General features: G+C 35.9%; 1 protein-coding gene across 6 annotated transcripts in view; it reads left to right on the top strand.

Moving 5' to 3' along the window:
• Positions 1–12,113, top strand: part of dysf (dysfusion) — a 177,222-nt gene that overhangs the window by 23,028 nt on the left and 142,081 nt on the right. For all 6 annotated transcript variants that reach the window (XM_067778852.1, XM_067778859.1, XM_067778839.1 and 3 more), the window contains one exon: positions 9,638–10,196. In XM_067778852.1, the coding sequence (XP_067634953.1) occupies positions 9,715–10,196 (482 nt within the window). In that variant the 5' untranslated portion in view covers positions 9,638–9,714. The remainder of the gene's footprint in view (positions 1–9,637; positions 10,197–12,113) is intronic.

Below are 12,113 nucleotides of genomic sequence, written 5' to 3'. Positions count from 1 at the left end.
TGTTCCAAATATGAGCCAAATCTACCACAAATGCGAATTTTGCGAATATCTCGATCCATGCGCCACCTAGCGGCGATTTTTTTCACAGATCGATTTCTATTCTTGCATGTATTATGTATTCCAAATATGATCCAAATCGGGCCATAAATGCGAATTTTGCGAATATCTCGATCCTTGCGCCACCTAGCTGCGATTTTTTTTCTTAATATAGCATTGTCATCGGGTTCTGAACTATATATTTCAAGTTTCAAGCTTGTAGCTTATCGGGAAGTTACTTAAATTTCAATTAAAAGATTCGTTCACAACGGCCGTGCATGCGGCCGTGCAGCCTGTCAACTCAAGCTAAATAAAACCGTTTAAAAACTTCAACACTTATGCTTCTAACCATTGACAAACGGGGATGTTTAACATGAACTGCTACCGCTCAGCATAGTTAAAGGGGCAAAAGAGCAGGTTAAAACTCTGGTAAACTTGAACTCGCACTGAAAAGCATAACCTAAAATTGATTGGACTGATAAACTGCAAAATACGTGTTTTTGATATATCAAGAGATATTTTGTATAAAAGAGTTGGCCGAAAAGCAGTTAGGTTTGGTGGAAACGTAGTATAAGGAACCTGATAGGGTTAGGAACCCCTCCAGTTTTACAATGGGTTCAGTTTGGTAATTAATTCTCCAGGTCTATGTTGCTGCAGTACTGATGCTTCAGAAGTGTTGCCAGCATCAGGTCGATTCGTCTCGTGCATGTATGACAGTAACATTTTTACTAGCTTCTGCGTCGTTATCGTATATGATTAATGAGGTAGTCTCTAGCAACGACTAGCACAATTTCGGCGAAAACAGAGTGTTAAACTCAACCAATTCGTAGCGCGTCCTGTGTTGGAATTCTCAGGTGAGAACTGTTGGGTGCTTTCGATATTTCAATATATCCGTTCAAATGATTTGAATTGTATAAAAGTATAGAACCAGAAGCTGATGCAACCAGCTTCTTTGCATATGGATTTTGACAGCTTATTTTTGCCATAAGTCGACTTTTTTATCAGTGCAAGTTTTAGTGTGCAAGGTAGATGAGTTTTCACTGAAAAGCTTTTCTTGACAGAAATACTATCGAAGTGTTTACCATGTCACTGCCGAGGGGCGACCCCGCTTAGAATAATTGATTTCTAATTGAAAAAACTTGTTTGCAAATTTTTTATATTTCCTTGCCCGGGGCTTAAACTCAGGATCTTCGATGTGGTAAGTGAGCACGCTACCATCACACTACGGCTGCCGCTTTTGCCCACACCCCTTCAATATGCTCCGAGAAGGTGGATACTTAAAAAAAATATAAGACTTTTTAGAAAAAAGCCAACTCCCCGGTGTAAAAAATGAAAAAAAAGGAATAATTAGAAAACGAATATAAAGAAAAAACTGGTGTGGAAATAAGCGAAAAAAAATGTAGCGAAGAAAATTGCTAATATGTACTGCCGAGTAAAGTCAAAAAGTGACAAAAATAAAACGGGAAACAAAAAAAAAAGTTATTTAAAAAAATGGGAACATGAATTATTTGAATATGGAACTGCATTAAGACGTAGGATTAACACCGCTAATATGATTGCTTGAATCTGATAACTTAATTTAATTACAGGCCAAACGAATCTTCGATGAATATGAGACAGAGGAAACGAAAAGTTTAAACTTTCAACAATTACAAAGACTTGTTTTGTTGAAGCAAAATAAAGTTCTTTCATTGAAATTAAAAATTTTTAGAAGATCGGGTTGCACGAAAGGAGCTAAATTTGGACGAATATCAAAATATAAAATTCATTGTACTTATTTTTACTGAATTTCTGTTTTTTTAACTAACACTAAAACTTAAAAGTAACATAACAACTTCGATCTCGAAAATATATTTAAAACTAAGTTATTTATTAATTTTTTTCTTGTTTTTCACAGAGTTTATAGTTACAGCTTTTATATTTTATGATGAATTAAAACAATTGTTTTACAGAATTACGATGCGCGATTTTTCACTTTTGCCAAATCAGATATGTTTTCCAAAAAGTTAAAAAAAATGAAATCAAATTCTTTAGTTTTAGATTAACTGTTAAAAATAAAGGGAATTACAAATACATGTATGTATGTACATCTGTAAACATTTAGTTTAATAAATTCGAAATTAACTGTCTTTTTCTTTTTCCCGCTTCCTAAACTCTAGAATTGGTTCGCACAGATTCGTCCCTTTCCGAATGCGGGGAGTCATTTGGCGTATCACTTTCATCAAAAATAAAATCGTCTTTTAAAAACTTTGCAATATTATGCAAAACAAAACAGCTCGCTATGACCATTGGCACCAATTCTGTAGCTACTCGCACCTTGTAAAATTGCAAACCGTTTGTTTTACCTGACAGAAACACCGCTCGATGATGCATCTTTCTTTCTTAAATATTCTATTATAGTTTAGTTCTGCTTCTGTTTGTGGGTTTCGAAATGGAGTCATTAGCCAAGGAGAGAGAGCATAACCCTCATCTCCAAGGAATAAGGAATTACATTGAGCATTCCCCATGATCGTGTATATGCTGCTATTCCTTAGCACCCGAGAGTCATGAACCGAACCTGGCCAACATTATCTATTTTCTTATTCTAATGTGCGTGCAGTCAATGACGCCAATCGCAAACGGAAAACGATTTTTTGCTTCCCATTGGTTTTGCACAGCTCTGATTTCTTCATCTGTGGATGGAAATTGAATACATTCATGAGCCATCCCTGATAAAATCTGTGTCATTTCGCCAATCACTCTTGACACGGTGGTTTGGTGAACTCCTATATCTTCCCCAATTCCACTTTGGAAGCCCGGATCGGCACAAAACCTTAAAAATATACACATCTTTTCCCTTTTGGGAATCGCGCCACCCTTTCTTTCACTACTTTCACCAAGGAAATAGTTTGTCAGCCAGTCTACGTACGCAAAATCAAACCGGTACATTTTTTTATATTCGCTTTGAATAGCGGTTTTTCTTGATTTTGATAATTTTTTTTTTGTCTAAGAGGAACAAAATATTCGGCCATCTTTATACTTGTAAGCACGCCAGTCAACTAAAAGGTAGTATCACCTTTTTGTGATATCGATCTCAAAAGAGTGAGCTACTTCTTGCTTTTATGCATACCAAAGTGAGCTCTAACTCACGAACATTTCATGACTTGAGTTCAAACTCGACATGTGAGATCTATCTCAAGCGCCGAGTAAAAGTAAGCGAGTTGAAAAATTTGTATGCATACCAAACCTACCTTTTACTCGAAAACTCGAGTTTGAGCAAATGCTCGCTTATTATGCATAAGGCCCAATGTCTACCAATCAAATACATTTCCTTTGGGGTGTTTTTTGGGTCCTCGTATTTTTTCTCTTCCAAATCTCAATTCTGCAAATGAAACAGGACTGCGCAGTCTTTTTCGGTCAGGTTTTTGTACTTTGCCCTTGAATAGTCAACACAAAGTTTCTTACAAAAATATAAAAATATGAAAAAAAATGAGTACGTTTTGTCTCTAGTAGACATATGTTATTCAAAAGATTCATTCTAGGGCTATTGTGGTTTACATAATTAATTTCGATCAGGGATGGTATGACACGATACGGACTCAAATATTTAGGACTATAGCAAAGCAGAAACCGTAGAAAATATTTTTTCACATACTTTGCTCTTGTATGTAGGAAAATTTCTATGCTTTTAATGGTTTCTAGACAGAGAGTACAGCCTTACTGTTTTTGTACATAGCAAACAATCTCAAGAATATTTTGAGAACCTTTATATTCACAACCCGTTCGTATTTCGCTCCCTTCTCTTCAACAGCTAAAGCAACCTACAATAACAGCATTTTCACTAACTTTCTTGGATATTGAAGTTACCAAATTTTTATTTTTTTCACTGGGCGTGAAAAGCCAATTGAAAGTAATAAAAATATTATCAAACGACCAAAGTGAGATCAAGTCAAAACCAAGTCTTTACTCAAACAGTGGCGGTAATCGAACATCCAGTGAACAAACAAAAGTTCGTTGCTTAAGTCTTTAATTTTTCAAATTCTTGTATGCAAAATTCGACAATTTCAAATAAATTTTTATTGGTTGTATAAAGCAATATTGGAAAAAATGCGCATAATTGCAAATTGCAATGACAATAATATACTAAATGTTAATAATGTTTAAATGCCATAAGGCACAAAATAAAAAAACTAAATAAATTGATGCAAAGAACAAATGAGCAATGAATGCTGTGGTGTAGCGGCGCGTTATGCAGTAAAAACAGGCAGCAAGCAAAATAAAAAAAAAACAAAGACTAAATAAACAAACAATAAAATGTGAAACAAAACGGCAGTTAAACAAATTTATTGCAGTTGACTACAAAACGCTAACCACCAAAAAAACAGCAAACAAAAAACAACAACCATAGCATGGATAAAACATATTACGTTGCGGTGGCATAACAATGGCGGTTAGCAACAACAATAACCATAACAAATGACAAATATTGTGAATGCAGCTGAGTAGGAGTCGAAGCTCAAAGTTGTAGGAACAGTAAAACTGGAGAAGGCAAAGGAGGGTAGGGAGAGGAAGAGCGCAATGGAGAGGGCGGTTGAGGACACACAAGCTACTTTAGAATTTCGTGGTCATTATCTGCTTATTGTTATTATATGCCATTATGATTATTTTGTATTGCTATTATGATTTGCATGCGCTACGTGTGGTTGCTACCAAAAAAAAGGCACTACAAATGTTTAATAGGAAAAATAAGGCAGACAAACAAATAAGCACATGCAAATGAAAAAAAGCGAACTCATAGCCAAAGGATGACAAGAGTGATTGTGGCTGGCAGCGAATTCTATGCGACAAGTGTGATTTGTTCTTTGTATGTTGTTCTTGTTGTCATTATTAGTGACTGATGCTTAAGGGATGTCTGCGATTTTTCGGTTTATATTTGTGCTCATTTTGCTAATTTAAATTTTTTTATGCAGCCACCATTGCATTTTCTACGCTGCTAGCGGTCAATATGGCAGTTAGTTGTTTTTGCTTTTATTATTGTAATTTACCAAAAAATAGCTAGCAAATAATAATTTCAGTTGTAGTTGACTCTGAATTGCCTTTTGTGGGACTAACAGGCAGCTAGTTAAAATTTTATAAAAAAAAAATAATAATATTAGCAAACCTTTTTTTGTAGAATTATTAGTTTTGATCATAACTGATTACTACATTGAGTACAAAAAAATGCATAGCCAAACACTTGGACGTTCTAAATTAGTTTGATTAATGTAGCCACCCTGATGTTGGCGCTTTGTTATTGTAGAAGGTTTCATACTTTTATTCGGCCGAAATTTAATTATTTTGTTTATTCTAATAATTATTTAATATATGTATGTATATATGAAATTGGCTTACGACCGAATGGCCCTTGAAGTTTTCAACAGAAAAGCAGGATCAACACGCTTTGATAAATGACTGCCAAAATCGTCAAGCTGTTTTAAGTGCCCATCGGTGATGAATGATATCATGGCGATGCCACGCAAATGTTTCCGTATTCATGCATTTTATTATTTCCGACTCTTATTAATAAATATTCGCCAAATAAATTCATTACTGATAATGGAATATGGAAATCTTCGTAAAGAGATGGAACTTTTCCCGCAGCTTCGCACGAACTGTCGACCTTGTAGAAAGTATTTCAGACAAGACTTGCGGATAATACAAAACTTTGTAGAGGACGAAAACAGCAGTGAAACTATAAAAATATATACAAAATACCAAAAAAGGACGGGAGTACCAAGAACTTGTGAAGTTCTATGTCAGAATAGACAGGCCTACGTGTAGAAAGCTATGGTTTTTGATTAAATAGCACTCGCCCAGAGGATGAAGTTAAATCACAACGGAGGTAACTTTATCAGAAACAAATAATTTTGGGCTATTTGAGAAGAGCACCGTCGGCTTCTTATCGGTAGCAACCAATAAGTCATTATTTTACTATCTGCTTATAACGGAAAGCGAACTAATCATCGACTTATGGGTTTGGGGCTGCCGAGGTGTGGCTTTAGCGTGCTCCAGCTACCGCACCGAAAATCCTGGGTTCACGGCACGGGCAAAGCAATATCCAAATTTTAGAAACATATTTTTTCAATTAGGCGAAAGTTTTTCCAATCAGAGTCGCCCCTCGCCAGTGATTTGGCAAGCGCTCCGAGTTTATATCTGCCATGAAAAGCTGTTTAATGAAAATTCTTCTACCTTACAGATGTCGTTCGGAGTCGACGTAAAACATGTGGATCCCGTTCCGTTTGTAGATAAAATTAGAAAGGAGCACGGCACAAATTTTGAGAGAAGCTCGGCCTAAAATCTTTCCGGAGGTTATCGGGCCTTGATTGTTTTTATATTTTTTATGGGTTTGCTATCAGCTTGTCATCTAAGAGCCACCGGCTTCTTATTGGTTTCTTATCCGTTCGTTATCAACTGTTTACATATGAGTTACCGATTTTATATTGGAGTTTTATTGGAATGGCGGCCACCGTGGTGTGATGGTAGCGTGCTCCGCCTATCACACCGTATGCCCTGGGTTCAACTCCCGGGCAAAGCAACATCAAAATTTTAGAAATAAGATTTTTCAATTAGAAGAAAATTTTTCTAAGCGGGGTCGCCCCTCGGCAGTGTCTGGCAAGCGCTCCGATTGTATTTCTGCCATGAAAAGCTCTCAGTGAAAACTCATCTGCCTTGCAGATGCCGTTCGGAGTCGGCATAAAACATGTAGGTCCCGTCCGGCCAATTTGTAGGGAAAAATCAAGAGGAGCACGACGCAAATTGGAAGAGAAGCTCGGCCTTAGATCTCTTCGGAGGTTATCGCGCCTTACATTTATTTTTTTTTTTATTGGAATATGTTTCTTATCATGCTTTTAAAAAATTAGTGGTAGCCCGATAAGAAACCTATAACTTTTACATAACCAATCAATTACTGTTTGATAACAAATTTATGAATTTTTCGACACCAAATCGATAACGAATTGATAAACAGTCGATAACTTTTCGTTAGTAACTCGATAACTTTTCGATAACAATGTTATAATACGTCGATAAGAAATATATAACTTTCTGTTAATACATCGTTTCCTTTTCGATTAATATTCGATAACCTTTCGATAACAAGCAGATAATTTTTCGATAACACGCACAAACTGGTAACGCTCGTATAACATTTCGATAACTTTTTGATAGTATATCGATAATTTTTCAGCCCACCGTTAGATTTTTTAGGTAAATGTGAACCCGTCTATAACGGGTTATAGGTGGTGAATACTTGCCCGATGATTGGTGAAAGATTAACGATTTATGGTAATTACTGAGCCAGTGAGTTGTTGACGCGTTGTTACTGTGCCCGTAGATTTAGAATAGCGATACTGATGCACAATAAGCTGGTGGATGCTGAATGGTGATCCGAATTTGGTGAATGCCGAAACGGGTGTAGTGAATATATTAGTGCAGGATGGCCATGAAGCTATTTATTTATTTAATTTAAAAATTTTTTCAAAAAACAAAAACGTATGATTCCGGGTTTCTGCTTTTTCTGAAAAATTGTAACCATCTTATTTTATAGTATATGTATGAACCTTGGTCTTCAAACGAGCCGAAAAAACGTTGTCGAAGTGCTCTTTAAACACAGGGGAGATTTTCAAATCTCACTAGTTTAAAGGTTTCCGAGCCCACAGAACGCTAAACATTTTTGCTGATAATTGGAATTTTTGTTAACGAGCTTTGCATACATACCTGCTTTGAAAGTTTTTCTACTTAATAAATATACGCAAATACATTTTTTTAAATTAAAAGCGTATTTGTTGGAAGTATGCTGAGATAGGTACATTTGTGAAACTAATTCTCAGATAGAAAAAATTAGGAATTCTTGAATTATTATTCGAAGAGGGGGTAGGTCAGCTTAGGCTGAACTGGCTGGTTAATAAACGCCTAGCACAGAATCAAAGTGTCCATAATGTCCTACCTAAAATTTGTTTGATGACCAAATGGAAAAAATACCAATTAGGCGCCGGAAATAGGGCCTTTTGGGGAAAATATGTGTTGAGCCACACTGAAAGTTCTGGTCTTCAAGTCATTGAAAAGTAACATGAAAACACTTTAGCAAACATTTTTCTTAAGGGTTCCGCCCCTTCGCATTGGTTGGGAACACGATCCGAGTGTATTTCAACCATGAAAAGCTTTTCAGCAAAAATTTATCTGCCTTACAGCTGCCGTGTGTAGTTGGCATAGAACATGTTGGCCCGTCGAGCTTATTCGGTAGAAAAATTTTGCCGCCTTTATCTCCTGGAGTCCTGGGCAAAAAATTGTCATTATTATTATTTTAATATTGTCGTCTCGCTTGAAGTTATGCTGACAAACACGAAAAGCAATAGAAACTGAAAGTTCAACAACCGCTAAAGCTTTAGTTATTTGTATAATATTAGTATTCAATATTAAATTATTTTATTAAAATGGAAATTCAATGCTCGATATGACGTAATATTGATATTAGTTGACTAATACAAACCTCTTTCCTTAATTTATTCAGAGGGATTTTTCATGATATTTCTTCTGCTTAGTCAACAAGTAAAAATGGTTAGTAATTTTTTAACAATTAATTTTGTTGGCAAAACATGAATTAGTTATGATCAAACTATAAACAAGATGGTGCTATATGAGGTTTCTTTCGTAAAATCAAAATTGTATAAAAGTTCATGCAGTTACACTTAGAAAAAATGACTTACCTAAAGCGAGAAAAACATTTCATAAAAATATTTCTTTGAATTGCGAAATATTTCAATCTAATGCAATATTTCTTACAATATTTACATGTATGAGTTAGCTCAGTGAATAAGAGCACTTGACTGTAAATTTGAGCTCCTAAGCTAGAAATCAACGGCCGTCACAGTTAAGGCCGCAACACATTCGATTTGACGTAGTTTTGCCGCTGGCGTCACGTTGAAAGTTTCCCTGCCACAATGAACCGAAAAGAAAAAATCACATTTTGTATTTTTGCCATGATAAAAAATTAAAAAGAAAAATTCTGTTAACAGAACGGAAAATTATGTGTATTTATAACTATATTGAATGGTGATGGAAATTCGAATATTTTTCTTAAATTGCCGAGAATTTCAAGTAGAAATTGACAACGTAAGTTTTTGAATTCCTTTTCTGTTACTTTGGCGTTGCCGTTGCTTTGCCTGCGGGTTAGGAATATAGCAATGAAGATATGTGTGTTCAAAGTCAGCGGTTGACGCAACGGCAGTGCCAAAGTGACGCAAAAGTCAATTTTCTCCATTTTTAACAAAATTATTTTCCCAGATTTAGGGAAGGAATTTTATGGAAAAATATCATAAACAATTTTTGTTTAGACCTTTTTTAGTTAAGTGAGAATTAAGTTAGTTTGAATTGGTCAAAACCCGCTAGGTTTAGCTTCTTTATCGTCGTTAACCTCTTAAACTATAAGCCCTGCGTAAGTTGAGAAAACGTTTATCACGTATCCTATTTAATAGAAGCTAACGGTGTTAAGGCCGATTACTTGTTTTTCTGAAACCACGGTTTATGTATTGATAAGTGCAATGGAGCAAATGCAATTTATCAATTAAACTCTCTCTATTTTCAGATATTCGCACTACTCCAAGTGGTTTTAACAAATGGCGTAAATGCATTATTAACGGTAAATAAATAAAGACACAAAAAATGTACGCCGACGAGCACATGGAAAAGCCAACAGCGCTCGGCCCAACCACGCCCACAACAATGTTACCAGCTCCCATTGTTGAAATTCATGCGCATGCGCACGCACACACACATCCGCTGGCGCATCCACATTTGCATACGCTGCATGCGCAACACATGCAACATATGCAAATGCAACAGCACCTGCAACATCAACAGCAACAGCAACAAGGGCAAACCCAGCAGCAGCAACAACAGCAGTCACATGTTAACCAACAACAGCAACAACATGTTGTGCAACATTTAACAGTACAACATCAGCAAACGCAGTCACCATTGGCGGTGCTGCAGCAACAACATCAACAACAACACCATCATCAGCATCAAACGCACCAGCACCAACATCAGCAGCAGCATGTGCACCAACAACAACAGCAAACGCAGCAGCAACAACAACAACAGCAACAAACGCAAGCACAACAACAATCAGCAATGTTTACAAGGTAAGTGCGACTTTTGTTTTAACCTTTTATTATTGTTGTTGGTAGTAAAATTTTTGCTGACTAATTTGAAATGAGATAATAACTTTGGAACTGACAATTATTTAGTAATGCAATTATGTTAATGAAATCGCCAAAAAATCCATTAGTTTTATTTAAATGAATTCTTTTAGGAAATTTTTATCGTTTCTTGGTTAGACCTCGCCATTGTTGACTAGGCCTATCAAATACATTTTTAATCAAATTGAATACATAATTAAACCATATTTATCTATAAATTATGGCGTCTATTTGCGATTAGCTAAGTTATATCGCGTTATAAATTATAAAAACACATTCATATTTTGCCTAAAAGCAGGCAAACAAGTTTTAGTTGACGCAGGCGAAATTATGTTTGAAGAAAAGAAAACAGGCTACAAATAACACAATACAACAAAGTTGAAACTTCTGCTTGCAATAGAGAAACCATGGAATTTTCCTTTCTTAAGTGTGAATGTGTAATGTTACACATTTAATAAGGACCAATACTCCTCAGAAATGAAAGCTTAAACTCTCTAGAATTATGTGGACATGCTAACTAAAATAAATTAGACGAGATAGATTATAAGTGTGTTCAGAAAAGTTTATTCGTGAAATCCCAGCTTTCAAGAAAATGCCACGGTTACTTTGTTGTAAAATTTCTGTTGTACAATGTAACATTTAAAGGCGTAAACGGCTTCTTTTAATTAAGCTTTTCCGCACTCAGTTGATAGCTTTCAATGACCAATCTAGCTCAATACACTCTGTGGAGCCTAATTAATCAATTAACTCTCTATGTGAAACCGGTATTAGATAATTGCATTGGAATATGGGATCCTCGAGGCCATGGTTAATATGTCATAACACTTGGAAACAATAAAACAATGTCCAAAGATAGAATGCTGTGATCTGGGATCAATTGTCTTATCCTTTTTGTTTGAGATCATTTGTTTTATTCAAATAATTTCATGTTCTTTTTATACTAGAGAGAAAATGCATTGTTGTTAGGTGTTTATACCCATTGTGGCTGCCGTGGTGAAGAGGTATCGTGCTCCAACTACCGCACCAAAGATCCTGAGTTTAAGACCTGGGCGTGAAAGTTTAGAAACAAGTTTTTCAATTAGGAAGGAGTTTTTCTATGCACTCCGAGTGTATTTCTGTCATGCAAAATGAAAAGTTCTTTAGTGAGAATTCATCTGTCTTGTAGATGTCGTTTGGAGTCGGCGTAAAACATGTAGGTCCCGTCCTGCCAGTTTGTACTCAAAAGTTCGACTTAAAATCTCTTCGGAAGATATCACGCCCTACATTTATTTGTAAATATCATTGCTGAGTTTTTGGCTTTGTCAGTTTAAATTACCCGAAAACTGTTCTTGTCCAATACGAGTTTGGCTTAAAATGTGTTTTGTTGTTGTTGTTAGTGTTGTTGTATTAATGATAAGGACACTCACCGAAGGCTATGGCGAGTGTTACCGATGTTGATGGTCGTTTGCTGGGTATAGGTTCGGTACGTTCCGCACCATTAAGGTTCTAGTCCGACCCTCTCTGGAACAATTTATATGCCCATGTTCAACCTCTTACGCCATCCACATTTATATTTGTAACAGGATTCCCCTCGCGTAGGTTATGTTGACTGAAAATTTGGTTACGGACGCTTTGAAGCTTTAAAGCTTTGTATTGCGCTTGTCAACCTCTTGAATCCCTTATCTGCTTTGTCATTTTAACTTCTGGCGCAGTATGTTTTTCACAAACAGAGAATAACCAAAACTAAATACATGGAATGTGTATGTTTGCTTGTATGTATGTCACCCTGCCACCACCTTTTTATTTAGTTATTTTCATTTATCTGCATATTTGTATGTACATTTCGTGTGCTCATTAACATTAATGCCCTTTTTTTGGTCG

Source organism: Eurosta solidaginis, chromosome 1, assembly GCF_040869045.1.
Source record: "Eurosta solidaginis isolate ZX-2024a chromosome 1, ASM4086904v1, whole genome shotgun sequence".
NCBI lineage: Eukaryota > Metazoa > Arthropoda > Insecta > Diptera > Tephritidae > Eurosta > Eurosta solidaginis.
The sequence above is the reverse complement of the archived record's forward strand: the minus strand, read 5'-3'. Positions and strand labels throughout refer to the sequence as shown.